This window comes from Necator americanus, chromosome III (assembly GCF_031761385.1).
Source record: "Necator americanus strain Aroian chromosome III, whole genome shotgun sequence".
NCBI lineage: Eukaryota > Metazoa > Nematoda > Chromadorea > Rhabditida > Ancylostomatidae > Necator > Necator americanus.
This window is the reverse complement of record NC_087373.1, coordinates 41,037,723-41,065,554: the sequence shown is the minus strand read 5'-3', so window position 1 is coordinate 41,065,554 and position 27,832 is coordinate 41,037,723. Positions and strand designations below refer to the sequence as shown.

Genomic DNA, 27,832 nt, shown 5'->3' with positions numbered 1-27,832 from the left:
CCGAGATGTATATCACAGAGTCTCTAGCTTATTTGGCTTATTGGCTTATTCCCTTCATATTTTGAAATTCGCCGAACCTTTTAATCGAAAGCGAATTGGAGGTGATCAGTAGCAGAATTTTCAAAGAGCACCACCCAGTAATACGAATATTCCCACATATGCCTGCTCTTGTTGTATAATTCCTAGCATGCAGAATTTTATTTTTACCAATTTCTTACCTATGAAGTGATTATAATTGCTGATGTGTTGAATTCTTCGAGAAAGTACCAATTTGACAAACTTTATGCCATTACCCAGTTTATCGGAATACAATTTGTGTGTGGGAGTAGATTAATCTGTAATCAAAGGTGCTGCGACCATTACGCTCATGTCTTGCACTGCCTCAGTCGATCTCAACAATTTCATTTTGAATTTTTTTGAAACTCCTGTGTATACTTAGTTTTCCTAACATTTTTAGTTTTGTCAGAATGTTTCATGGATCAATTTCCCGACTTTTAAACGTTTATCTCAAAATATTCGCATTACCATCTCGTTAATAATAGATGTGTTACATTACAGTCTCTTGGAAATGCAGTTAACTGATTTTCTGCATAAAAATTACCAGTTTCTTGCTTTCTCATGCTGGTATTTTACGGGTTTTAAGATTCCCATGAAACATATTCTTTCCTCTCAATATTTCTACAATTTTTCGAGGTTTTCTAACTCTTTTTTAACATCTAGTTATACTTTTCAGCAGATTTCATCGCTGCCTCAAATTAACCTCTAGCCTCGTTCATGCGATAAACATTAATTTCCATCAGAATAATCTTTTACATTTCTGCAAATTCATTTGAAAACATGTAGTAGTCTCTTACTAACCTTTCCGACGCAATACAATTTCAAAAAGAGAAAAATATTTGACCACCACCGTTTTAACGGAAAAATCCATGAATGTTTTGAAGAACTCTTTAATTAGCTGGTCGTCGGTTTGCTCAGCATATCTTGTTTTTGTTGGTGCGGCTCTCTGATAAGCTAGATGTAAAGGTGCGGAAGAAAAGTTACAGAAAAAAGAATACTCTAAAAATCTTTAATTTCCTACCTATGAAGTGATTATAATTGGTGATGTGTTGAAGTCTTCGAGAAAATACCAACTTGACAAGCGTTATGCCATTACCCAGTTTATCGCAATGCAATTTGTGTGTGGGAGTGGATTAATCTTACGTATTGAGTATTATTCTAACCAATGAATTCTGGGAATTGTTGTCGTCGGAGGTGGCAGCGGTTGCCAATGCTACCACTTAGGCTCTGTGTTCGAGCTCCACGCGTACCCAACGGCAACAATTCCACACCTAATCAACTGCTGTTAGCACTACCAATCTAAGAGAGGCAATTCAGCCACTTCCGTCTATTTATTTGAACGCTTCGCTGTTAGAATCAGCACGTGGCCTGTTACAGTACTCATCGACAACATGTTTTCAGAGCAGTACGGACGAAAGGACGACGATATGAATAAGGCAAGTGGATGGAGTTTCACCCATTACTAGATGTGAAATAAAGCGGAAATGAACAGAATTTCGATTTCTAGCCTCTCTTTCTTAAATAACTGAAGAATAGAAGAAGAACACGATTCTCAAGGGACTTCACGGTCCTAAATGATTAGGGAACAAAACTTAAAGGGAATATGGAAGGAAAATTGGAAAAAAAGTGAGATGCTTCTAGTTTGCTTGTTTCTAGTCTGAAAAGGTGAAGGTAGACGCTTTATCTACCAGGTTCCTATATATTTTGCTTTGAAGTATAAGTAGTAAGTATCATGCTATATAATAACGCGCTTAGTCCGTGTGTATGTGTGTGTGTATGTGTGTGTGTGTGTATGTGTGTGTGTATGTGTGTATGTGTGTGTGTGTATGTGTGTGTGTGTGTGTGTGTGTTTGTGTGTGTGTGTGTGTGTCACGAAAATATAATGATGCGCGAGCACTTTACTTTTTATCCATTGTGCAAGGATATGTGAGCATGTATGATGGCTTTGATAAAGCAAGTTAGTCTCTCTCATATGTTAGTGAGGGTAAATAAACTTTTATGTGAGTGTATACTCCCAAACCTGCAAACTATCATGCTGTATATTAACGGGCTTATTCTGTCGTGTGTGTGTCTGTGCCTGAGTCAAGAAATTCCAAAAAGAGAAGGAGACGGATACCAAGATGTCGGTTTGGTGCGAGCCTCAACGCGATAAAATTGGGTGAGCTCGAACGCGGCTCCTACGGCGTCGAATTCGTGCCCCGGAGCCAGATAGCTGTAAAGTGGGGTGCGACGGGTCCCATTGGGTCGAAATGGTGCACCGGTGCCAGAAGGTTATAGAGTGAGGAGAGACGGTTTCCGCTACGCCCAATTGGTACGCGGGAGCCGCAACGCAGTAGAATGGGATTCTATGGTCCCTTCGCATATCTATTTTTCAGCATGTCTCCTGATGCTGCTAACATCCTTTCTTCAAAAAGAGGAAACAGGCGTGCGAACGGCTTATAAAATACAATACCATTGTAGCCAACAGTTTACGCGATCTGACGTAGAACGTTATTTTGAATGACTACGATAGTGATATTCACGTCATTTCATGTTAGCACATCGTTCTTTGCTAATAGTTGAAAACGAAGGAAACTCATCTTAGAATAATGTTTCCAAATTGTAGAGGTTTGAAACGAAAATAGATATAAAATCAAGTTTGATTGTTCTCCAATTATAGAACTGATCGTTTATGGAAAAACCATAAAATCTTTCACCTATGCTTAACTTTTCGGGCAAAAAAAAAATTGAAGAAAGCGTTGATAGAAAAAAGCAATTGTAATCTTACAAAAAATGTCGCTACTGTTATTTCTTTTTGATCGGTGAAGGCGAGCGGAGCGAACACCAAAAAAAGCCTGAAGTCCGGCTTTAGCCGGACGTTCAGACAGGTATGAGATAAGTACTTAGTAATTATGACACTAGAACAGTCTGAGTTCTATGATATAACGACTAGTACCTCCTTTGAGCACTTTACCTTGATTCCTGAGGTTCAAATCCAGAAGAGTGTTTTTGCAGATCATGAATGCAGTGTTGCAGGCATCTTGAGCCCTGTGCTGACCTCGTCTTCTCTCATTGAGAGAAAAAAACTTTCTTTTTGTTGGTTTTTCCCTCACAAGGACCTCCACGTTCAAGTAAGAGGACAAAATACGAGATCCTGCTCAGTTCACTCCTCCCGTCCCCTTTTATTCGACAGATCGCTCAACTAGCCGAGTAGTCTTGATTTTAAGAAAAAAAACTGGAATAACTTTGCAACATATTGTTTCACTTCTCTCCCACCCGTTATGATTTGTTTGCTTTCTTTCCCTTCTTTCACGAAAAATTAATAGCTGCATCTATGAGTAATCTCCTATTAAAAAAACAACACCGGGTTGAAGTCGACCTCAATTTGTCAAGATGAGTTGTAGCTAAAAAGCACGTATTTTTGCCCGTGCTACCACGGTCCCTCATGCAGACCCAAGTACCGACGCTTAGTCGAACGACTCCACCTCTTACTGTGGACTTACATGATTCCTTTCTTCTCATGCTGTTTCCCTTTATTGGTGTTTCATATGAGCAATTGCACCGGACCATACAAATCGAAAACCTTCTAACGGTGCTCTACATGCTGCACTCTTAAAGGCACCGTATCACAATTTTTACCGAGTGCGAAATTTGCAGCGAAAGCGTAGGGTTCAGGTAATAGATTGTGGAACCCAGTGTGGTTCGGCTCATCTTTCCATAATCGCTGTAAAAAGGCGTGGAAGACCCCGTTTTTCACGACAGTTCAAGTTGCAACGCACCACCCCTGTGCACGCGTCGCATCCACATGCAAGCGATCGAAGATCAATTATATCTCCTGACCAGCCTGTTTCTTGAAACAAATGAATAGACTGCTGAGGGGATCGGGGCGTGAACAAGACTGAAACTGAAATCATATTTTAAAAAACAATGTCCTCCAGACTGCTTTTCCTGCAATTTACTACCCGAATTCTACACTTTCGCTATGGGTATTGCACCATCACCAAAATCGTGATACACTGCCTTCAACCGCAGGGACCCAGTCAGTGATGTATTCCTTCTGGAGATGACAGAACCCATTCAAAACTCACACAGTTTGAAGTTCTCTACCAGTGCATTACTTTATTACTACACTTTAAAGGCATTACCCCACGAATCTGAGGTGGTGCAGATTTGAGGTGGAGTATTCGTATACGGGATGGGAAACTACAGAGAGGACTACGTCCATTTCTTCCTAATTGCCGTAAAAAACGGCCCGGAAGATGCGGCTTCAGGCGTATTGGCGCACTATTTTCTACAGGAAGTTCGACTGGAGCGCGCCAGCCTTGTGCGGCGCCGCATCTTCCGGGCCATTTTTTACGGCAATTAGGAAGAAATGGACGGAATCACCCCCCTCTCCGTAGTCTTCCATCCCGTATACGAATACTCCACCTGATATCTGCACCACCTCAGATTCGTGGGGTGATGCCTTTAATATGTAAGGGCTGGTGCAGTTGGTAAGATGTTGGTTTGGATGCGACTGCGCGGTCGATTGTCCTGAACTGCCGTAGAGCTAACCAAGAATTTCATCCTTCCGGGAGCGATAAATTGGTACCAGACTTGTCTGTGAGGACAAAAGCACTAACTTGATACATCGACTGCCAGCGCAAGCTAATATGTAAGCTGCTCACGCGCCCGTAAAAAACCTCAGAAAATATCTCAAAAGGATTGGTCAGCGACGTCACTTCATTCTCTTCATCTTTCTAAAGACAATGGATACAGCTCCCGAAAGCCACCAGGCCAAAATAGGGGAGCAGCACGGGTGCGAGAGCCAAGTTGAAAAAGCGTCACAGAACGTGTGATGGTCTCCTCTACATCACTCGTAGGCTTCTATTTTGTTTTCTTCAAGGTAAAAGGAGGCGAAAGCGAACGATTATGCGTAGGAAAGTTATAATACACTATAGGAGACGTTAAGCTGTAGCCGTGAAACTGCGCGGTTGCACCACAAACTGCGATAATTGCAAATGAACTTGGACAAATCCATTCACGTTGCATTATAAAGCAGGAGCGTTTCAATCCGTCTACCATTGAAAACAACTTTGAAACAACCAACAGCTGCAAGAAGTGGATCTTGTTATGACTACTTTTCACGCATAATGCGGTCTGCACAACTTAAGCAGAAACACTTCAGTACAACTGCACTCATTTCAGAAGAAGTCCAAATCAAAAGATGAAGAAAAAAGACTCACATTTGATCGTCTAGAGGACAAGTTGAATGGTGCTGTTGCAGCGATGAATCTGAAGGAGAAAGAGGCAAAGGCAGAAATGAGTAGGTTCTTGTTTTCTGCACAAGACGCAGTTTGTCGGTTACGGTCGGGTCAAAATGGCCCAGAGCCTTGTGCAAGTAGCTGAGCTCGCAGTGGCGTTGAGGAGCAGGCGGTTACCCTCGGCGAGACCCTCGGTTGATGGAGTACGGCTGCAGAGATGAGTAAGATCCCACCTCGATTGTAATAGCCAGCTCTGCCGCGCCATTTCGAGCTGAGCTGCACCAGTTCTCAGGTAGTTTTGACCTCGATACGATATGCAATTGATTCAAATACTTTCAGCCCATATATTTCAGAATATTCGCCCGGTGTGCACGCTGAAGTGAGTGAACCGCTTCCGCATCTCCAAGTGCTAACTGTAATCTAGGTTTTTCTTGAGTTTAGCGAATGAATGCATTATCAAAGGGTAAGACGAAATCTGCAACCGCCATCATTCAGAAGGAGAAACATTTGAAGACGGAAAATCGCAGCTCCAGCCTCGAAAAAAATGCAGGAGAGAAAATGGTGAATTATTTAAACTAGTGCTCGTAATAATTCTCCGTTGAGCTTCCGTGTTACAATAGGCACAGTGCTGTTGTGTTCGCGTCCCGAACCGAACACCGAACTCATCTTCATAAGTAAGCAAGAAAGGTCAAACCGGTACAATGGTAGTAGGAGGTTTCTAGTCAAATTTTTTAAAGTTTTTTTTCTTTTTTTTTACGGGACTGTTCCTGGGGTTTTTCATAACCTTAGCTTAATGTGACATTCGACCAGCAGATGAATTAAATCTGTAGATGTTTTCCGAAAAACTCGAAATCAGACACACACATTTGCTTCTTTCGCTAATCGAAGCATTCGTTCTACGAAAATTGCATTTGACTTTAATTTTACAATATGTTAGCGGTATATTCAGGCTCTATATTCGAAATTCCCGCAAAACATCGGGTCCAGACTACCGCTTAAAGGCAGCATACCACGAATCTGAGGTGGTGCGGATTTCAGGTGGAGTATCCATATCCGTAGATTTTGGAGACGGGGATATTTCCGCTCATTTCTTCCTGCATCACTGCAAACAGCCGCCTCCAGGATGCTGTTTTGTACGACGCCATCTATTGCAACGCTCCACCCCCTGCGCCGCCTCCGCCCTGCGATTCGTCGAAAATCAATTCGGAGTGCCCCCATAGGCAGAAAGGGACGCTACGCGTGCAAGGGTGGCCGCTGCAATAGAAAGCATCGTACAAAACAGCATTCAGTGGCCGGGTGCTTGCAGTGACTCAGAGAGAGATGAGCGGAACCACCCCGGTCTTTAGAATCTACGACCCTCTATACAGATACTCCACCTGAAATCCGTACCACCTCAGATTCGTGGTATGCTGCCTTTAACGCGTTGCGTTTTAAGCGTCACAGTTAACATAACTGGTAACTGCAGAGCTAGCGAAGGTCTTGGGTCGATCGTTATCGTTACATCCATCGCGCCACATCGAGCGCAGCTGCTCTTCCAATTGCGCCAGATTTCAGGTCATCTTGACCCTAATATAGGTGTTAATGTAATGCTTTGAAAAGTCCGCGATCTTTCTGTTGTTGACCTTCATTGCTCAGCCACCTGCGTGCGACCGAAAACTGCTCAACCTTGAACATAATCAATTGAGCGGTGGTATTATCCAACTTATGGTACTTTGCCCGAATTTTTTTTATCTAATTTTTCATCGCTATGAGCGGGTATAGTAGAAAGAACGAGATGAGGGAGTAGTTTTTTGGCGTGTCTTCTAGGGGGAGGGCGGGGAGTGGGGTCGTTTTCAGGAGGGTTTTTCCCGACTACACGCTTGACCCTGCGAAGGGGACTTCCCTTGCGATCCTTTTGTCTACGACCCTCGATGGGGAAACTCCATCACACGGTTGATCCTGATTGTGACCATTTGCAATGTGAACGCAACATCTCAGAAACGAAGATTTCGAGTAAATTATATGGAGTAGCTAAGATAATTGTTGCGTTAATTCAGGGTCTTGGACTATTTGAAGCTGCTAATGTGATGTGCAATATAGGTTAGTTCTAGTATAGGATTCTTCAGTGTTTCTGTAGCAACGAAATAGCCTGGCCTGTGTTTGAATCCGGTTGCATTTAAGTGGAAATATCCAAGGACAGCACAATGCACCGCCGCACTCACGAAGCCAATACGGTTTCCAAACATGAGAAACCGGTAAAAACATCAAGCAAATGTACGTTTTAGGTTGTTCAGACTCATTCTGTTTCTTTTTCTTTCGCAACACGTGTTTTTTTTTTCAACAAAACTAATGGTTTTCAGCGAGCATAACTTCTGTGTCGTCGCAAAGTGGCCCATTTGCAATGATGAAGGAAAGCGAAAAGAAAAAGAAGAAAAGTATCGATCTAGAGGATGACTGATCATCCCAGCAATCTGGAACACATCTAGGAAGTTCCTTTTCAGTGGCAGTTGTACTTGTTTCTATACCCCTATAGTGCAACGGATGCTAATTAGTCTTGAGAACGCAAACATTTTAGTTTATCTCTAGCTTGGTATCCATGATCTCGTTATTGTTTTGTATCCTTGGTCTCATGCACATCAGTACTTCCGCGGTATGCATAGGAACGTTCTTTGTTCTTCATACATTTTACAGGTGTTTTCTTGAAGCTGAGCATTTCTCTTCTTTCTACCATAGAATTTGAATGAAATTAGAAAACATGATGTTGCTGTTCTCGAAGAGAAAAGCGGGATCGGGAACATTGGTTTGTGTTGACCTCTGTTCGAAAGTTTTGCTCTTGATCTCAACATACATAAGAGTTGCTCAATATACTTCCAAGTTTTTTTCCCGGTTTCATTTGCTAGTCAATGAAACCATTAAATCCTCGAGAGATTATTGTCTTATTTCGCATTTCGAAATTTCGAAGAAACCCTTTGAAATTTTGCAGAATTTCATGGTTTTATTGTGTGAATTCTTGTTGTGACAATCATGATCGGCAGTGCCCATCATGCATATCCTGTGTGCTAGAACAATTGCGCTGGAACTAACACAGATCTCGGCACGATAGAAGGATGCGCGCCCCATTTTTCGTTGAAGGTCGTCCAACGGTTTGAAGAGTGCAAAGCACTTGCCCCAATCTAGCGGTGGCTCTCTAGATCATGAACGTGTATTGATTGATAGAGCGGGCGGCGATAACAGTTTCTGCCGTCACTGCAATATCAATCAATGGTTCGAGACCGTTTTATTGCAACCAAGCCTTTCATCCCTCGGAGTCGGGAAATGGGTACCATGCTCCCAGCTGCATGGACGAATTAAAAAATGCTTCTATCTGGGAGGATAAGAACTGAAACTGACCTGATACACCGACCCCTATATTTCAATTTATAGGGTAGACAGGCGTTCGTGAACCTCAAACGATTCTGAGTTGAACTGAAACCGTAGGTGCATCTTAAGCGGAGAGATTAGGACCAGACACTTTATCCAGCTCCTTTGATCTGTAGAATATCCTGTACCACTGCAATCGCACATCGCCGGTGAGCTTCTCATCACTGTGTACTTTTCCGATTTATTCACCTGTTCCACAAAAACCAACATCATTCGTGAGTTTCACAAGGAAGCAAATTAGGTTTCAAGAAACTTTTCGATTTACAGAAGGTCGATACTCCTCATCTGAGTTACCTTTGGAAGTTGTTTTCAAGGAATATCGAAAATCTACACATACGTAATTTAAAGCTATTATGTAGATGCATCTTCCTCTCACATTTCAAAGGACTTCTCTTGCTCCTGGCACGGATAAAAACTTGAGATCCCCTCACATCACAAAGTTCCCTCTCAAAATTTCCATGAAAAAAATTCCAGCGGATATGTCTGCTTCTACAAACCATTCGTTAGCTCGTGAATTATATTCTAACCGATGATGCTGTGTATGGTCAGTGGTAAGTAAGCAGCGTCAAGTATTTACGTAGCAATGACGGTAGAATTTTCAAAGGATACACTCTATCGCCAATCGCTTAGACAAAGCATGATGGAAGGAGTGATCGAAAATCTACGGGTGCCTCTTGACACGCACCCCTTATAAACAATTATCAGGCGGACGGCACTGACAGCTGCTCGTCAGCCCTCGTGGTTGGCTAGGATCAGGGAGTACATGTTTCAGTTCAAAGTTCATAAGCTCTCTGGATAGTGTCGCACTGCTGTTTAGCCGTATCATTGCGTGTCAATATGGAATGAGTTAAGTTCCTCATCTCCACGCCACCATATTGGAAATTTCTAGAATTATATAATGATCTGTTGACTGATGAACCCTTCTCAAATGCTTTCTGACTTTCAAACGAGAAAATCACTTGTTAGATAAGAACGATTTTTCTTTCCTATAGACGATTTAGCGCGCTGTTGGAATGCGTTACTGGAACGACGTAATCGCAGTTCAATGGCAGAACGGCCCCACCCAGCAACTTTAGCACCAGGGTGAAGCGTGCGTTGAGAATTTCTCAACAGGTCGTATGAGGGGTGTCGAAGCAGGAGGTGGTTGTAAAACTTATCATAAGAGAAGAAAAAGGAGGAGAGCAAGGAGAAAGTGACAAGGGAGTAGTCAATGCTAAATAAATACATAATGCGGGGTGCAAAATGTTAGAAAATTGAAGACGTAAAGTATTTCTTAAAGATTTTTCTGGTAGAATTCTACACTTTTTGTCTGGGAATAGTTTCGAAAGGGGAATGGTAGAGAGGGTCCCGGCGGATTCTCCACGAATGTAATAATAATAGTAATTTCTAGTCAGAGCCTGGGTTAATCTCTGAAATGACATCTAAATAAAACCTATATGCAGTTAACAATGCTGTTAACGCAATTTCAGAAAAGGTGCCGGTGAAATGTTCTTCTCAGCAATTTTTTTTTTGGTTTTGCAAAAATTAGGATTCCGGAGCGGATCGAAGTATTCATCGTTTGTATCACTGTTAATGTGTGAAATTGTGTTTAGGAAGTAGAGAGTAGTGGGGGAATCCTTTTAGAATGCGCTCTGTTTCGATATTTGTTGACTTTTCCATTTTGCAAAAGGTTTGGGGATCGAATTCTTAAAGGTATCACTCCACGAATCTGAGGTGGTGCGGATTTCAGGTCTGGCGCACTATTTTCTACAAGGAGTTCGACTGGAGCGCGCCAGCCTTGTGCGGTGCCGCATCTTCCGGGCCGTTTCTTACGGCAATTAGGAAGAAATGGACGGAATCATCCTCTTCTCCATAATCTACTATCCCTTATAAGAATACTCCACCTGAAATCTGTACCACCTCAGATTCGTGGGGTGATGCCTTTTACCTTCGTTTTCATTGTCGATGAGTAAACATGTGTGCAAATAGTAGAAAAAACTTTAAAAATGGTTTTAAAGTTTTTTCTACTCTGTCGTTTTTGGCTGTTTCTTTCCATTTTGCAAAAATAATGACTGCATTGGGGAACGAATTCTCGACCGTATGTTATCACGGTCAATAGAAAAACTGGGCTGCCTAACATGCGTTGAGAGCTTCCTCATCTTTTCAACTTATACATGGACATATGTACTGACACATTTCTAATCTTTACATTGAGCTATCAGTGGCGTCTATATTATATTATAACTTTTTCTTTTACTTGCAGCACTTTATATTAGTAAAAATTATAGTACTATTATTAATACTATACTAGAAAGAATGAGATGAGTGGGTCTTTTTCAGGAGCGTATTTTCCCAACTAAACGCTCGACCCTGTTTAGCACCCAGACCAGCTGAGGAATCTGAAAATGAGTTGGTAAGGGAACACACAAGATGCAATTTCTAGAACCCATCGAAGAAGTATAGTCGGGACGAAAATCCAAGATTTCTGGTGCATTCGCACAAACATTTCCAACTTGAATGTCCACAGAGGTTGAGATAATGTGGTGCTGATTGGGAGCGACCTCACTTCAGGCACTTCTCAGTTCCTTAACCAGGAATAAAGGTTTTCTTTGATCAACACATACACCTGATTCTGCAAATCCACCTTACCAAAGCTGAGAGCCATTTTTATGCCCCAAATTACAACAGATGCATCACAGTTGTTTCATTAAATGATTAAATTAGTTATATTATCCCAAATGTAGATAGGTCACGTGTATCAAAACGCATCTAATCATTTTTTCAATGCTTCACGAAATTCCAACGAATCGAATTCCGCATATTCTAGGCTGTAGTACCGTTTCACCAGGAATCAATGCTCATATTTCAAAGGTAAGCACATGTTATGAGGGTTGGTGTACACAGCACGGATTAGTCGCATACAAAATATATTGAACGTCGGATAGACAGTATAAAAAAGAAACAAGGTCAATGCTGACGATAACGATACACTAGGTCGATGAAGTCTCGTCTCCGCCTTCTTCGATTGGAACGAGTTCCTCGATGCATCATATGCCGATTCGTTTAATAATACGACGATTTTTTGACGATCCGTAATACCCTGCTGCTTTTTCTTCAGTTATTCTGTCACCGATCAACGATGAGTGTTGATGCTCCGATTTTCCACTCAGTACTCTTAACAGTAGAGTACGGGTTATCTTTATTGTCTCCAGAAATCAGCATTGTTACCAATCAAACAACAAACGTCGGTGAAGGAAGGTGAGTGCATTTGGGTTTCTTCTCATATTTCTTTTTGTGGGTGTTTTTGCATAGAATGATCAGTCGGCGTAAAACGTGATGCTAGAAGTTGACCCAAACCGTTCTCAGGGGAGGCGCGCACTGTACAATTCCCAAAGCAGGCGGAAAACTTTTGGTCTGGCATCGTTTCTTTCTTACATCTTCGTCGTTTTCATTTTATTTCGAATGATAGCACACAGATAGGGTTACATGGTCTTAGTGAAGTCCTTTTCAATTGACTTCATCGTTTATTTTGCTCTTACGACACCTCTAAGTTCTAGATTGCAAGAATTCAATTTCTGCCCCATTTCTTCAGCATACGTGTGCATCATTTGCAGTCTTTCGTAGTCGTAATGCCAAGAAAACCCATTTTTCCTACTTCAGTAGTTTCTATTCCAAGCACACCACTTTACAGAAGTTGGATTTCTGTTCTACTTCTTGTGTAACTATGCACAGTTACTCTATTTCTAAGACAGACTTTAGGATTTTACTACGGCTTCGGTTACAACAAAAACCAGTCATGCACAACTACACAGAAAAGAAAGATACTGAATGACTACACACTAAGACCCACAGGCATCTTTGAAGCAAAACAGACAGTAAAACTTTGTGAACATCATGCAGTCAAATTCGAACCCTACTACATTAAAAAAAATGTGAAAAACTGAAACGAATGAAGAGAAGAGTTACAGGTCTTCCGAACACATTAGAGAGAGCCCAGGGGACGCTTAAAGGCATCACCCCACGAATCTCAGGTGGTACGGATTTCACGTGGAGTATTCGTATACGAGATCGTTGATTACGTCCATTTCTTGCTAATTGGCGTAAAAAAACGGCCCGGAAGATGCGGCGTGTGCAGGCGGCTGGCGCGCTCCAGTCGAACTCGTTGTAGAAAATAGCGCGCCGGAGCGCTCGATGCCGTATCTTCAGAGCCGTTTTTTACGGCAATTAGGAAGAAATGGACGGAATCACCCTTCTCTATAACCTACGATCCAGTATACGAATACTCCGAAATCCGTACCACCTCAGATTCGTGGGGTGATGCCTTTAATGAGAAGTACAACCAGATCGCAGGACACCGCAATTTTCGCAGCACCTTCCAAGTTCTGGTCTAAATCTTGTTCGTCGTTATTAATTACAGTGATAACTACTGATGGAGCGAACTACGGCGCCTAAATTACGATGTAAAAGAGAGAAATTTCACAGCGTAACTAGTTTGCAGTTTTCATTGAAATCGTTCAAACCTTCCGTTGTTACGTATTCGGTGTTAGTGATGAAACAGACACTAAATGATGGAATTAGTGTCATAAATAGTTTCGATCACATGGGGATTCCATCTTTAGATGTTTTTGTGAACTGGATCACATGTGTCCAAAAGTGTGAGCTGAATTAGTGAAACGCCGCGTATCACGATTTTGAAGTGATGCGGAACCCACGGCGAAAGCGTAGAGTCTGGGTAGTAGATTGCGGAACCGAGCGTGATTCCGCTCCTCTTCTCCTAAAAGACGGCTTGGATTCTTACGAGTTACTTAGAAGGTGTCTCTATAGTCTGCATACGTTCCGGTCAACTGAGCAGCCTATTCGTTGGTTTCCACTGATTAGGCTGGTGAGAAACATCGTTCTTCGTCCGCTACCACTTAGATGCGGCGAGTGCGCGAGGGTGGCACGTTCCAGCTGAACTCACCGTAAAAAGGACTTCTTTCACGCCGTTTTTTTTTACGACGATCGGAAAAAGATGAACAAAACCACGATGGTTCAATCTGCTACCCGGATTCTACGTTTTCGCTGTGGTTTCCCATCACGTCAAGATCGAAATACTACTAAATACTTTGAAATATTTGCGTCGGCAACCATTTCAGTTCGTCCAACTCTGTTCGGGACAAAGGTTAACGAAGACAAAGGTAGTAACGAAGGTCGGCTGCGATGATTAGGATAGTCCCTACCGGCATCAAAGATCCTCTACGCAGTGAGTGAGCGGCTTCTATCTCGTCATCACATAGAGATTAATGTTTTAGGGCGTCTCAGTGTTTCCCTGCCCTTTACATGCATTACGGTGATTTGTAAATCGCGAACGCGAAAAGAAATTTCCTCCCTAACTTTGAACTGTGAACCCTTCATCCATCTGTTTCCCGTTGGATTCCGGTGATGCAGGATAAGCGGCAAGAGAGAAGAAATATGTGCATTCAACGTAGGGAATTCTCCCAATTCACATTCTCGGTTTCTTTTCTATGATTCTGCGCCCTGTTTTCGTGGTTCGCTCCGATCGTGAACCAAATCGTCGGAGACATCACCATCATGCCAATTAGGTAGGCAATTATTGACCCTGTCGTGCAGGACAAGGCACGAGAGAAGTGACGTAATGGTAACATAATAAAGGAAATTGCTTCGACTCCTCTATCTCCTTTAAAATCATTTTTTTGTTCTATTAGTGTTGTGTAAAGAACAGTGCTTGGGTATGCTTCATTCACGATTTGAACATTCAATACTCAATTACAAAATAGATATGAACTTCGTAAAATTAGATCAATACGATCAGGAGAGATTGGGCGGGACCACTCTCATATTCGTAATCTATACTCCGAACTCTCTATTTTCCACGAAGTTTCCTCACTGCGTCAATTTCGTGATACACTGCCTTCAAGGGTGAATGTTCATGTTTGAATATGTAGATAGCCTAAGCTAGCATAAATTCAGCCATATTCCGGTTGTCCTGAAGTTTTTATGCAGCCACGAACTGAGCCGAACGCTGTTATTTTGAATGATGGATGAATGCGGTCAGTATTGATCAGAAAAAAAAAAACCCCACACTCCGCGCATGATCCACTTATATTCCGCTTACAGCGCTTCTGTTCGGGTTACATCAAAGCTCTTGACATTCCTTTTTGGGAATTATCTTTTTTTACGAATGGAAAGAATGACTTCACAACATATTAGAAACAGGAAGTTTCAAGGTGCAGATTTATGACAAGAAGGATAGGATTCGAACCACAAAGTTCGATTGATTGGGCTTCTCTCCGAAAGTGCATCAGTAATCGCTAAATTCACTAACTATGGTTTTTTACTCTAGTAAGTTAGAGTAGCAATACTGTCTAAACTGTGGTTACATACGTTCCTCGCTACCGACGATGTTTGTCTTTTGTTTTCAAATGGCGCGGTTAAAAGTATGCCCGATCAAGTTGTAATGTTGCGTTGTTTGGCATGAATAATGGATGTTTTATTGTCATCGTGATAAATTGTTATTGAAGAAGCCGGGTGAAGTTTGCTCCTGTGAAAAAAGAAACAATAGGTACCGCCTTTGTCGTTATGTCAATACTAAGTAGGAATTAAATGACAGAACTTTGAGAATTCCATCCGTCTTCTGTTGTTCTTTTTGTGTCAATACGTCTCAGTCAACCATCTGAAACCAGAACAAATTTGGATTCCTTCTTCCTTGTATCGAACCGGATTATATGCTGAAGTTTCTTCTTGCGGATAGTTCCTTCTAGTGTAAGCTCTTTATGTAATTGATGGCTAACCGGTGTCCTTATTTCTCGAAGGCAATTCATCAGGCAAAGCAACCGTGAAGTCGCTCGTATCAAGACTTATTTTTAAGGTACGTAATTCTACGTCAATTAGAGAGTATGAGACGAATCGTTGGCGTTTTCGATTTCCGGCGTGCTTTTCGGTTTTCGGCATGCCTCGTCACTATGTTGCGTTATTTTAGAATTGCTACCTGTTTCCTCACTTTTCCATTCTTCGTATACATACCTCGATAGATTGTGGGAGTGGATTTCCTAACACATTTGTACAGGGAGTTCGTGAACAGTCATCTGAATTGGTTATTGTCCATTGCTCCCGCCTATCTGTTTTTTGAACGTAGTTAGGTCTTCCTTTCGACCACAACACAGTCGAAGAGGCGTAGAACGTAGTTGTGAGGGAACTTATTGGCGCCCTTATTTCTCGAACTAAATAATTAAATCAGCCTCCAGGCCCTAAGGCCTAAACATTAGTCTTAGAGGATCTATGACATGTAAGCTAAAGTTAGCAAAAGAAAAAGAACGAGAAATAGGGGCGCTACTGAGTGCACAATGTCTTCATTAAGAAATAACTAACAAGAGTTCACAATTTGCACAACATCACGCTAAGACGTAAAGCACGCGGTCAGATGCCAGTTATTGATCGAGTTCCTTACGCTGACGTATTCATATGACAGTTGTAGGCGTGGGAGGACACAGCTGCTTTGAAACACTGGAGTGCCCTTTTCCAACATTTTCCATGAGTTCTTATTGTTTTACGCGAGGTTTGAAGGCGACGTGTTTCAATTGTAATGTCGTTGAGATGAGTTTTCCGAAGATTGCTGAAGTTTTCTTCCGCTCCGAGCGTACTTTATTGGATTCTTACACGATGTGTAGGATATATTATATTTTACTTTTATTATCCAACTTCAACGTTATGCTTCTGGGGACGGTTTTCTGAGAACTTTGCGAACTTTTAGTGTAAAACTGTCTAATTCACTGACTAATTTCTCTCATTCAGACATTGCCCTGAGATATTTATAATTCCTGCATCTTGCATAACGTAATAAATCACAAACGTAAAATGAACAAAAACTTCACACTTCTTTAGATGCCTCTATTCCTTTCCCTTACGATGTCTTTAATATGAAATAGACGAAGTAGTAGTGCTCCATGTGAATGCTGCTTTTAGCATTGCTTATTTTTAGTGGCTTAGAGGCTAGTATCTACGTTTTGTCAAGAAACTTCTTTTAAGGCTTATTAACCAAAATTTGTAGCTTTTGAAAACTAACTCAGGGCATATGATAGCACCTTGTTGTCGCTGTTAATTTCTCTCTTCTTTCTCCTCTTAACTGCACGCTGTTTCGTTCTCGATTTTTAAAGCTTGACGGCGATGCTTTGTAATATGCCTGAAAGAAGTTAATATAGGAATTGCAGATGACAGCATATAAATTTGCAGACATCTCTAAACGTCACTGGTGCCTGAGGATTCTTAAGGTGTTCAAAGAGCTACTAGAACTTGCTCCCGGAATGAAATTTCACCCAGAAACAGACTAACCTCAAAACGTAGCGTGATTCTGTTTTTGAGTCGTGTTTTGTTCGAAACGCGACGTTGAGGTGGACTTGGCATTACCGTGTCCATGCGATGGGTTTACTCTTAGACCGTCAATCGTGGTAGGGTAATAAGTCGAGAAGAGAATTGTCGATTTTGGATTCTTTGTTACTTCTCGCTATTATTCATGTTTCACATCATCACGAATGACGTGAATGAATGTCAGTAAAATGCTGAAAAATATTAGCAAGTACATCTGTTTAGGTTTTTTTTATTCAATTTCAAAATGACTTTCTACTTCTCTTCGTGCTTAAGGTATTGTTACATGATTTTTTCTTTCGATGTCTTAAACTAATTTTAAACAAAGATTCTGATTATACTTGTCGTTTTCACTTCAACGAAGATTTCTATCATGACTATCGATAGGCGTGCCTGAATTATTGAATCATAAGGATCGGTGAATGCTTTCCTACAAGCTCACTCACAGAGGTCTTGTGCTTTCTAATTCTCATTCCTCTTTAAAAACAGGACGTTAACTCCATCATTTGGAGATCAAGACCTAAGGATTAGTCGTAGCCGAGTACGATGTGTCGCCTTCAGTGAACCTCAGAGATGTTAAAAGAATGACCACTCAACAACATTTACAGTTTTTGTGTTCAACACTCAGTATGTTGTGATTACGAATTTTCTCGTAGACATTGCATTTCGTCGTTCGTTTCTGGTCCCTCAAAACATAGCATCGTTTGAACCAGTTGCTAAAAAAAGAGTTGTCATCCACTCAACGAAGTCTTGATCTGATTTCTGCTTGTTAAACAACAAACGTCGGTGGAATTTAGTGAATTCTAAAGCTGACATGTTTCCACGAACCACGCGCTTTTCTCTTGCGCAGTGGATTGTTCGAATTGCTAAAAAAAATAAATTATTGAAAATATTGAATTATTAAAATATTGAAGTAATCCAAACAGTATCGGTTTCCTGTTTTCCTTATCTACCTGACTTCTTTTTTTTTACCTGAAACTTTTTACTGGAAGCGAACAGTGAACATCTATGCCAATTTTGCGGTGCAGACGTCGACAAAAAAGGAAAATACGGAAGTTAGGAGTTGCAGCGCGATTCGTCCAGGAAGACTTTCTAATGAACTCTCTCTTTTATATGTTTTTTTTAGAGGGATTGATGTTTTTCTTTTTTGTGCTGATTGTTGTAGTAGCAAGAACTTTCTACTTAGGGACAGGGGTTAGGAACACTCAGTGGCGCCCTCATTTCTCGAAGTAAGCAATTGAATCAATCGGGGCCCTAAGGCCTAAGCATTAGTCTTAGAGGATCTACGACATGCACGTTAAAGTTAGCATAAGAAAAAGAACGAGAAATAGGGGCGCCAGTGAGTGCCGCCCTTCCCCCAACTAAATTTTCCCCGTACATGTATGGTAGAAGAGGCATTTACGTATGTATTTTTTATGTGCAAATTCTACCATTTTTCTCTGTTCCAAAAACAGTCAGTGCATACTTCCTCAGGAAAGGAATATTGCGGCTATTTGCTGTTCCGTTTTGAGAGCACCGCAACTCAGTGAGGTTTTCTATGTCTGTTACATAAATTTTTTATTACTATTTTAGCTGTTGTTGTTTCTGAAATTGGGTTTTGACTTTAATTTTAAAACTCTATGATTATCATGTAGTCTTGTTTCTCAGCAAGCTCTGTTCTTAAGGCGAACTGATATCGCAAAGATTATGCATAACTTCTGTAATTCTCTCATGAAAGGATTACTTTTGCGTGAAAGATAGTCCTAATAGCTCCAACTCAGTAAGCACCACTGACTGCTCTGTTATTTCCCATCTTCACAAGCAAATGTTTTGCTTCTGAGTCCTAACTTTTCAGGATATTCTATTGCTAAAACAAGAAACGGGTATTGCAAGAGTTCCTGTGACTTGAATATTTGTACTCGAATTTTAAGTGTCGAGGATCAGTTCCGGGTGTTTTCCGTTACCATTTGGCTGTTCTAATATCTCCATTTACTTCGAATTTCAACACACTTGCGGTCTGAGTTGGAATCTTCTCGCTAACATTTCTTAAAAATTTCGTATTACTTTTTATTTTTTGACGCTATTCGGGCGACTGTTAGAAAATGAATCTTGCGACGGTCGATCAAAGTGCGGAACTAAGCAGTCCTGACATGTGTGGATGTAAATTTTATACTATCGCAGCGTCATGAGTGTTATGCGAGTTTGACACACGAGAGCAGCTAAGTTGTGAAAAGAGACGAGATTTTCGATGTGAGTAGTGTTTTAGAGGAAGCATGTGCGCGTTGTTTTTCTTCTGTTTGTCGCGCTCTGCGATAAGTGAATCTATTGCAGCTTTGATTCTGATCACCTTTCTTTCGCTTCCGTGTCGTCTTTTTATGATTATTTCTTATTACTGGGCGGTATTGTTCACGTACATTGGTGATAAGCACGTGTTTATGACGAATTTTGCTGTGTCCGTCTTTTCTCTAATGGCCAATGAACTCACTGTGGTATCATTGCTCATTGTCTGGACCATTCCTTTCGAGCCACAGCGGTTTTTCAAGAAGTGGACATAATGTATGCTAGTATGCTGCTGTGTCGGTTAGCTTCGGACTTCTGTACATTACACCTTGTTATTCCGTAGTTTCATCATTGCGTCATGTAGATTTTCCTGAATTTTTCTCACTACAGTGAAGTGGACCTACACTCTTTCTTTTTGCAGTCCTTGCCAATGTTAACGTGTTATTGAGATCCAGGCTAATAAACACGAAACTCTCCTCCTCTGATTCATGTGGTTTCATGTGAGTAGTAAATCTAAACTATCCTCAGAATAATACTGATTTTTAATGGTCAGTATTGGTTCCAGAATTATTAATCTCATGTTTAAGAACCACCACTTAGCGCAAGTGCGAATGTATGCGCCAATGGGCGCATGGTTAAACAAGAAAGCTCTTTGTTTCTACAAAAAAGAATTCCTAGTCAAAACTGCACCGAAAAATGTAGGCGTTCAACGATAGTGCTAGTCTTGACATAGAAGTAGAAAGAAGATTGCACATAATTTTTGGAACCAATTTTGGTGCCTTTTTCCCGATTTGGAAAACTTCTTTCTTTTCAGGAGCCTCAACAGCTGCTTAGAGCTGTAAAATTCTGTTAAAAAGTAATTGAAGCTTGTCTTATCTTTTGTTTGATGGTGATGCGCAAATATTTCTCTGCGCTGTTTGCTTAGCCATAGTCGTCTTTATCCGTGCTTGAAAAACTTCTATCCTGTGCGCATATTTATTACACGTCATTGCAGAGTTTGCTAATAACGGATAATTCCAATTTTATGTTACGCCTTATTCATCGCCAGACGAAATTAAGAACAGCGATGTTTTGTCGACATTGCTGTCGATCTTTATTAATCGAACTATGTTCACACAACTTTAATGTTTTGAACCCTTCGTCATCATGCAAAAAAAAAACAACCTAAGAACTGTTTGCCAGAAATGTTGACCCAAATCATGCTCCGTGATTTGGTAAACCACTGTACAACAGCAACTATGGTCATAGGACAAAAATAATCCTTTCTATCGATTGCTCTTTTTTTTTCTTTCGTTCGGCAGCCATGTTATGCTGCGTCATCCCTACAGTGGGATATTAGCAGTCGCAACTAATCTTAATGAAACGTGTTCTAATAAAAAGGACCAACAGAACTGTTTACTACTTTCACATCTTTTCATCTTTTTTCGGTTTTATGATATACTGCTATGCTGAATTGATTCCCATTACATAAGTCCATCAAGTAACCTGCTCCGTAATGGTTGTAAAATATGTCAAGATTTACAAAGACTTATTCTGCTCGAGATTTTTTTTAAAGTCTCTACTATGAATCACACACTGTTACAGCATTGTGACCTCGTTGGGAGCTGCACTGACGACGGCGGGCTGGGCGTTTTGGCGCGCGCTCGTCGGTCCTTCGGCCGAGGAAGAGGAAGAAGCCCGTGTTGTTGCTATTGAAAAACAAGAGAGGGAATTTCACGAGTTTGTACGTCAGCAAATAGTGAGTGTTTATATCTCTATAGGATTTTCTTTTTTTTTGGATCTATTCTAATTTATCTACTCATCTGGAAGAGTTCGTGCACAAGGAAGCTTAGAAGTGGCCTTCACCGGACATCCACTTTGTAAATCGTATGACCGGGGAAATTTTTGAAGAGGTCGACGTGAAAAAATAGGAATACAGTTTTTTGAAGTTAGCCTTTCCCAATGGATAATACTCGCAGTACACCTGCTGCAGTATGGCTTAGTTGTTTTACCTTACATTGTTAAAATGAGATAAAATTATGAGTGTTTTGGCGATTCCTGTAGAAGAAAACTCAGCTGTGGTGTAGGAAAAAGAAACTAGAGGTAGACGAAGGTAGCTTGAAAAGCACCTTTTTCAGCAGTAACTTCACCAATGGATTTATGTTGCAAATAGGATATTTTGCAATTGATCATTTACTATCTAGTGTAGTCCAGTATTTCCATTCAGCAATGGAGTTTGAGTTGTTTGATAATTAGGAGTATCTAAGTAACTAAGTTTATGTATTATTATTATTGTACTTGTTCAGGCCGCATTTTCAAATCATTGCCATTACAATTATTTCTCAGTAAGCAAATAGGTCTGCTAACTGAATAGGAGGTATCATCAAAGATCTCTTCTTATGGTGTGAAGCTCTTAACCATGTTTCCGAAACGTGTGCAATATTGCAATATTCTTTTTCAGATTTGTTTAATAATCTTTATATCACTGTATTTGCTGTCCTATTGGATCATTTCATTGTTCAAATCGAAATCTGACAATGATTCGTTGTATTCCGGTGATGAGGATTACTTTGTATATAGAATTAGGTGGGTTCCTTTGACCCCTTAAAGGCATCACTCCACGAATCGGAGGTGGTACGGATTTCAGGTGGAGTATTCGTATACGAGATAGTAGATTATGGAGAATGGGGTGATTCCGTCCATTTCTTCCTAATTGCCGTAAAAACGCCCGGAAAATACGGCTTTGGGCGTTCTGGCGCACTATTTTATACAAGGAGTTCGATTGGAGCGCGCCAGCCTTGTGCACGCGCCGTATCTTCCGGGCCGCTTTTTACGGCAGTTAGGAAGAAATGGACGGAATCACCCCCTCTCCATAATCTACTATCCCGTATACGAATACTCCACCTGAAATCTGTACTACCTCAGATTCGTGGGATGATGCCTTTAATACATTTTGGACAGCATTGGAATTATTTCAGTGTGTGGATGTGTGCAGCATCACTTGCAATCTCAATAGGTTCTATCGCCCTGCTGCCGTTCTCGGTGGTTAGCTCAGAACTCCTGCAGCGGTATCCAGACAACTATTATTTACAAGTTTGTTTATCATCCTTTGTACCAATTTAGAACAATAATCCTTTTGTTCGATTCGTTTAGTTTCTTTTTTCTTTTGTTGTCTTCGATCTTTGTAAACTTTTAGTGGATGTCGTGGTCGTTGATAAATAGCTTGTGGAACTACGTTTTTGCACTCTCAAATCTCAGCCTTTTCGTCTTGTTACCATTCAGCTATTTCTTCATCGAATCGCAAGGCTTCAGTAAGAACAAGAATGTAAGATTCTTTCTATTCTCCGTTTCTTTTTTCGGTGAAGCTTCTCGAGCAGTGATCCTAAAACTCTGATTTATAAATGTCTTGTAATGCATATTCCGGGAAATGTGTTCGTTCGCGGGAACAATGTTGTGCAGCTTATTATTTGGCCGAATTTACTATAGGCATATTTATGTCTGATCGTTTTCGTTTGGCCCGTTTGTATTGCAGTCGGTTAGGGATTTGACTGTGACTGTACGATCGATGTTTCGTGGCCGCTGTAGTGTCAAGTGAGCCGTCAGGATTCGACAACTTGTAGCAGACTAGTCGGGGGGTAAAAACAGTGATTTGACCCATCTCGCCCCTGCTAGTCATTGTAAGGCTTCCCACGTGTTCACAAACCTTAAGTGGCTCTTAACACGAAGTCGAAACTGAATCCACATAGGGATTGATCAACGCCGTGATCACTTATGCTTTATCCTTCCCTCGTTTTCATTTAGGGCATCATGCAGCGAGTTTACGAGACATTAGCTGTTTGTGCATTGCTCATTGTTGTGTTATTATGTCTAGCGGATGTAGTTCTGACAATGGTTTCATCTTCCGTGAGTTTTTTTTTGTTGATAATAACATATTTTGTGCTTATTTTTTCTCTCTCTTAATTTATTCTACTTTGCAACATACGTTTTTTGCACGTTCACTGTTTTTTTTGTCAATCTGGGAATTATAACCGACAAGTTGAGGCACAGTAACATGTTCAAACACTTCTCTTCTGATGGAGAAGCTTTTTTTTTTCGTCATAGGGCTTCCTACCTATTGAGAAAAACTACATTTTCAGTTTCACGTACTTTGCAGATTAACTGCCTTAAAAAAAAAACAAAAAAAGAAAAACAAATAATGGTTCATGGCAGTTGTGTTAGTTTTTCTCACAACGATGAAATGCTGAAATCGAGCGATTTGTTTGTGCACATCAGACAACTCAAGAAGCATGTTGTCGTCAGTGGATCGAATAAAATTTTTGCTGGATTGAAGAGAACTTTTTTAAGGTTTCTTTGATAAGCATAACCTCCGTAAATTTGCCACTTATTTACTCATTTGTATCGTTCGCTGGAGTAATGTTGCTGCTATTGTCAACACCAATTGGTTTCGCAAAAATGTTTGGAGTTGTAGGAGAAATGACAATGGTAAGTGTTCTCTTTTTAATCTGTGACAAAAATAGAAAAGCAGTTAACTTAGAAATTTAAGCAACCTCCCATCAAAGTGAATATTTTTCTACTCTGCTGAGAGTTTGCTCAAATGTTCTTTTATTTTTGTCTCTGCAGATTTTTATGGTCACTTACCATAAGACCCAATTTAAAGTCAATTCTTTTAAGAATTCCATATCGGTCCCGGACCAGGATGATATCGTTGTGGATCGACTGGAAAGGTATTGTCAAGAGCGCGCCAAAACAGCCAGCAATTGCGTTACAAACAACAACATCAATAACAGCACTTTTGGTTAGTTTATTTATTTTTTATATTTATTTTTTTATTGTCTTCAAACGATGTTTTTTTTTGTTGAAAATTGCTCAGGTTGATATTGAAATTTTCGAATGAACCTTTCTAGTCTACTTCTGCAATTGAAATCCGTGCAGTTAGAGTTGCAAAAATTTCAGATGGATTATCACCGTTTTACTCGCCTGTCTCTCACGGTTACTCGCCATTGCGATATAGGCCAGCAGAGTTGACGTCAAATGGTTTGTTACCGCTACTATTACTCTTTTTTGTTAGTTAAAAAATTCATGAATTCTTTACAGAAGATTTTTGTTGATATTTTGACCTTGTTATAATTATTGTCTAGGATGGGGTGAGAAAAAAAAATATAGCAAGAAGGCAGTACAGTTACCACATTTGTGAGGTGATATTGTCTACACCGATAGTCTCTGCTGTCATTTACTACTTTTAAGGATTTCTGGGTGCTGGTGATCGCGGGGATCCGTACTACTCGTTCTTCTCAGTTTACGGATGCTCGCCTATGTCGAATGCCTCAGTTTCTACTGTAGAAGGAAATGGAGACTGCGGTTTGGATTTCCATCTGAAAGGTACGGACACCAATGAGTGGGCGAAACGACGGGAGAGTATTGGTTGGAATAATGGATTCGCCTTGAAATCGTCGTCATCTGGAGTTGTTTCACGTCAGGTAAGGTGTATTTGATGTTCTTTTTTTAGTTCAATTCTTTACCATTTTTATCTGCTTTTCATGAGTAAATCACTCGTGTTGAGACGACTTTTATCGCATTTTCATGTGGAGATAGTGGCATTAGTTTATTCTTGAGCTAATTTAAATCTTAATTTTTCCACTGTTTGTAACTTGTACTATTGGAGAAACTGTTCACGATTAGCTCTGTGGGAGGAATGTATTTATCCTCATGATACATTCTTTCAACACTCCTTTAATTTCTTGATGTGCTGTTAGTTATTCTAACTACTACGAAATAGTGAATTTGAAATGAACTCATTCGAAATAATGTAAACCCGTTTCTAGTTCTGGACCTCGCTGCGTCAAAAGTCATTGAAATGGTGCCAGCAGTTCACTCGCATTGTTAAATATCCTGCAATCGTAATCACTCTGTTGGCACTCACTGTACGTTTATCTGATTTTGGAACCTTTTCTATTAATATCCATGTATTTTTTGATTTTAGGGGATTTCCCTGTTGATGGTAGTGATCAATTCACTAAAACTTATGTTCGGATTCCGAAGTCTACCAGTATACGCACAATACATGGAAGTGCATACAAGACATTCACTCGGCATCCTAGGAGTGGTTATTGAGAGCGTCACGATAATGTAAGTGTTGTATATGAAGTACTTGCGTACATATACTCAGTTGCAAGATGGAGTTTACCAGCTATTAGCGTAGTAGTCGAAGTCGAAGGATTTCAAAACTTTATCTTTTGTTCCTTTAGAGATTTCCATTCAGGCTGTTGTACTGGTGGTATTTTAGTGAAGCCTGTTCTCGTTCAAACTGGTGAAGTTGGTCCTCATATAGGTGAAATGCGAAATTTATGAAGCTCTTCGATTATCTGAGAGAATTTGGGGTTGAAAGTGAAAATTAGAGGGCGTACTTGGAAGTAGTTGAAAATAGAAAAAGGAAGGTTCTTCCGCCTTGAGTGTCGTTTAAAAATTCATGGTCTTCTTCAAAGTGCCAACTAAAGAAGTGAAGTGCTGTGGGGTCTCCGACGCTTACCATCCCACCTAGTCAACCGACACTGTTGTGATTTGGTTTTCGAAGTGAATTATGCTTTAAAGAAGGTGTTTTCAATACGTTGTCAGTGGTTGCTGCCTCGGGTTAAAGAGTCGGAACTGCTCAGTCTTGATTATTGTTACCTTGTTTGAAACTTTTTGTTGAAAGTTCTCGGTGTAGTGTTTAAATAGAAGGGCAACGTTGTGTTTTATAGGTATGTGATGGCAACTTCACTCACTGGTCTCTATTCGGTGCCATTCATACGTGCACTGCGTCCACATCGAGCGCGCACCTCGTTAACAGTGATAATAATCAACTGTAGCCTGGTGTTAGTACTTAGTTCAGCGTTGCCTGTTCTTGCGAACACTCTCGGTCAGTTAGTGTTTCTTTTCCACTTTTAAGAACGTCATAATCGAGTTGTTCTACCTCTTGTGGATTAGACGCGAAGGTATTGGGTGGCTGCTAAAAAAAAACTGTCTTCAGGTATCACGTCCTTTGACTTGCTTGGAGCATACTCATCATTGAAATGGTTAAGCAACTTCAAACTTGTTCTGGCCTACAATGTGCTGTTTGCGGCTGCAACGATATGCTGTGTGTTCTCACAGATCACCAGTCCAGTGAGGAAGCAAATAGTGAAAAAGTAAGGGTTTTGCGCTCTATTCATTCTTGATATACCAACTCTTTCCGATGAATATACCATTCATTTGTTATCTGTAATTTCTCTTTTTCCCCCATATTTTTTTTAATCTATTTTCTGTTGCTGCTTCCTATTATTCTGTCCTTGTACGGTTTTTTTTTTCTCTATGTCTGTATATGACTCTGATCTCATTTACTGGGCTCCTTTTTAATTTCTCATCCTTTAAGTCTTTTTGATACATTTTTCGCAGCTTCATTTGTTTCTTGTTTTTCTTTTTTTCATTATTCGGATTTACTTCTTTTTTGGTTCTTTTCTTTGTCTTCCTCCAGAGGTCTATCCCTTCACTGGTCTTCTTATTTTCCCTTCCATCGATAGTTTTTTTTTTACACCGGGCAGAAAACACGCAACCTGTAGAGATGTGGGCTCGCCTAAGGCAAAATAATAAAATAACAAATAGTTCCTTCGTTTGTCTTCTTTTCTTTTGAATTTTGGCTCCAGTCCCCTTTCTTTGTTCCCCCTTCTACCACTCCTTCAATCAGCTCTGTTCCTTCTCTGTTTTATTTTCTTCCGTACCGTTCTATCTTCTAGGTTTCAACAGTTGCGATGCCGTCGAGCAGTTGATGATGAAATGCCTGAGAAGATCGAATAGGACCATTATCCCAACTATTTTTCTTATTAGTCAGTGCTCAGACACGGTTTTGTGGCTGTAAATACATTATAGGATTAGTGATTCTTTTTTTTTCTCTTTAGATATTGTATCTTTATTTCGCTAGTTAAGTTATCCTAATCCAATTTGTACAGAATGTGTGCAAAAAAAAAACTTGTGTTAGTTCTTCTATCGTTTCGTCATCTCTTTCACATTCCATCTCATTCTAGTATCAGTCAATGTCTGGCTTTATGTTTATTTCTCCTTTTTTTTGCCTTTTTGATGCAAAGTGGACGTTTTTACGCAGTATTTCGTTATCAGTTCATTTTGCGCAAAACAACTGTCCAAGTGCTTTTTAGTACGCTATAATAATAATGAGAGTTACGGGATTTCAAAGTCACATCAAGAAGTGCCTGTGGTGCTGTTCTAGGATGTGTTGTTGTTCACATTTTTGCCAAAGTACAATATCTTTGTTTCCAAAAAAAACTATCCTTTAGGGCTATCGGCTTCTGTTTAGTATTAGAGTTTAAAAAATGTCTTAGAGAAATTACATCTTCGTTAAGTTCCTCTGTCCACATATTGTGTATCTGTATCATACTTTGTTCAATAGTGTGTGTTCAGACATGATGTTTAGTTTGTTTTCTGCGAATATGATCTGCAAATAAATTCATAATTTTAAAAGTTTTTCTTCTCTAAAGGGGAGAACGAGTATACAAATTCGTGGTGGAAAAGAATATATGTATGGCTTCGAAGAAGTAGATGGGAGGAAA

General features: G+C 40.3%; 2 protein-coding genes across 4 annotated transcripts; both read left to right on the top strand.

The window, feature by feature from the left end:
• Positions 1-4,873: 4,873 nt before the first annotated feature.
• On the top strand, positions 4,874-7,716 carry RB195_012499 (uncharacterized protein; the record flags this gene model as incomplete). Of its 2 annotated transcripts, XM_064194387.1 has the most annotated exons (7): positions 4,874-4,921; positions 5,224-5,345; positions 5,619-5,658; positions 5,721-5,840; positions 7,316-7,358; positions 7,440-7,532; positions 7,619-7,716. In XM_064194387.1, 7 exons carry the CDS (start codon positions 4,874-4,876, stop codon positions 7,714-7,716), a joined length of 564 nt encoding a protein of 187 aa, XP_064051970.1. The 2 variants fall into 2 exon arrangements, with proteins under 2 accessions (XP_064051970.1, XP_013300628.2); XM_013445174.2 differs by lacking the exons at positions 4,874-4,921; positions 5,224-5,345; positions 5,619-5,658 and having other exon boundaries at positions 5,724-5,840.
• A 4,080-nt stretch (positions 7,717-11,796) lies between these two features.
• RB195_012498 (uncharacterized protein) lies at positions 11,797-27,065 on the top strand (the record flags this gene model as incomplete). 2 transcript variants are annotated; one of them, XM_064194386.1, is made up of 16 exons in its annotated part: positions 19,100-19,157; positions 19,699-19,777; positions 20,862-21,015; positions 21,718-21,842; positions 22,235-22,349; positions 22,453-22,581; positions 23,058-23,159; positions 23,601-23,738; positions 23,928-24,051; positions 24,210-24,290; positions 24,501-24,733; positions 25,079-25,177; positions 25,237-25,382; positions 25,994-26,151; positions 26,263-26,419; positions 27,005-27,065. In XM_064194386.1, the coding sequence occupies 16 exons, from the start codon at positions 19,100-19,102 to the stop codon at positions 27,063-27,065; spliced, it is 1,959 nt and encodes a 652-aa protein (XP_064051969.1). The 2 variants fall into 2 exon arrangements, with proteins under 2 accessions (XP_064051968.1, XP_064051969.1); XM_064194385.1 differs by lacking the exons at positions 19,100-19,157; positions 19,699-19,777 and adding an exon at positions 11,797-11,915.
• Positions 27,066-27,832: the final 767 nt, after the last annotated feature.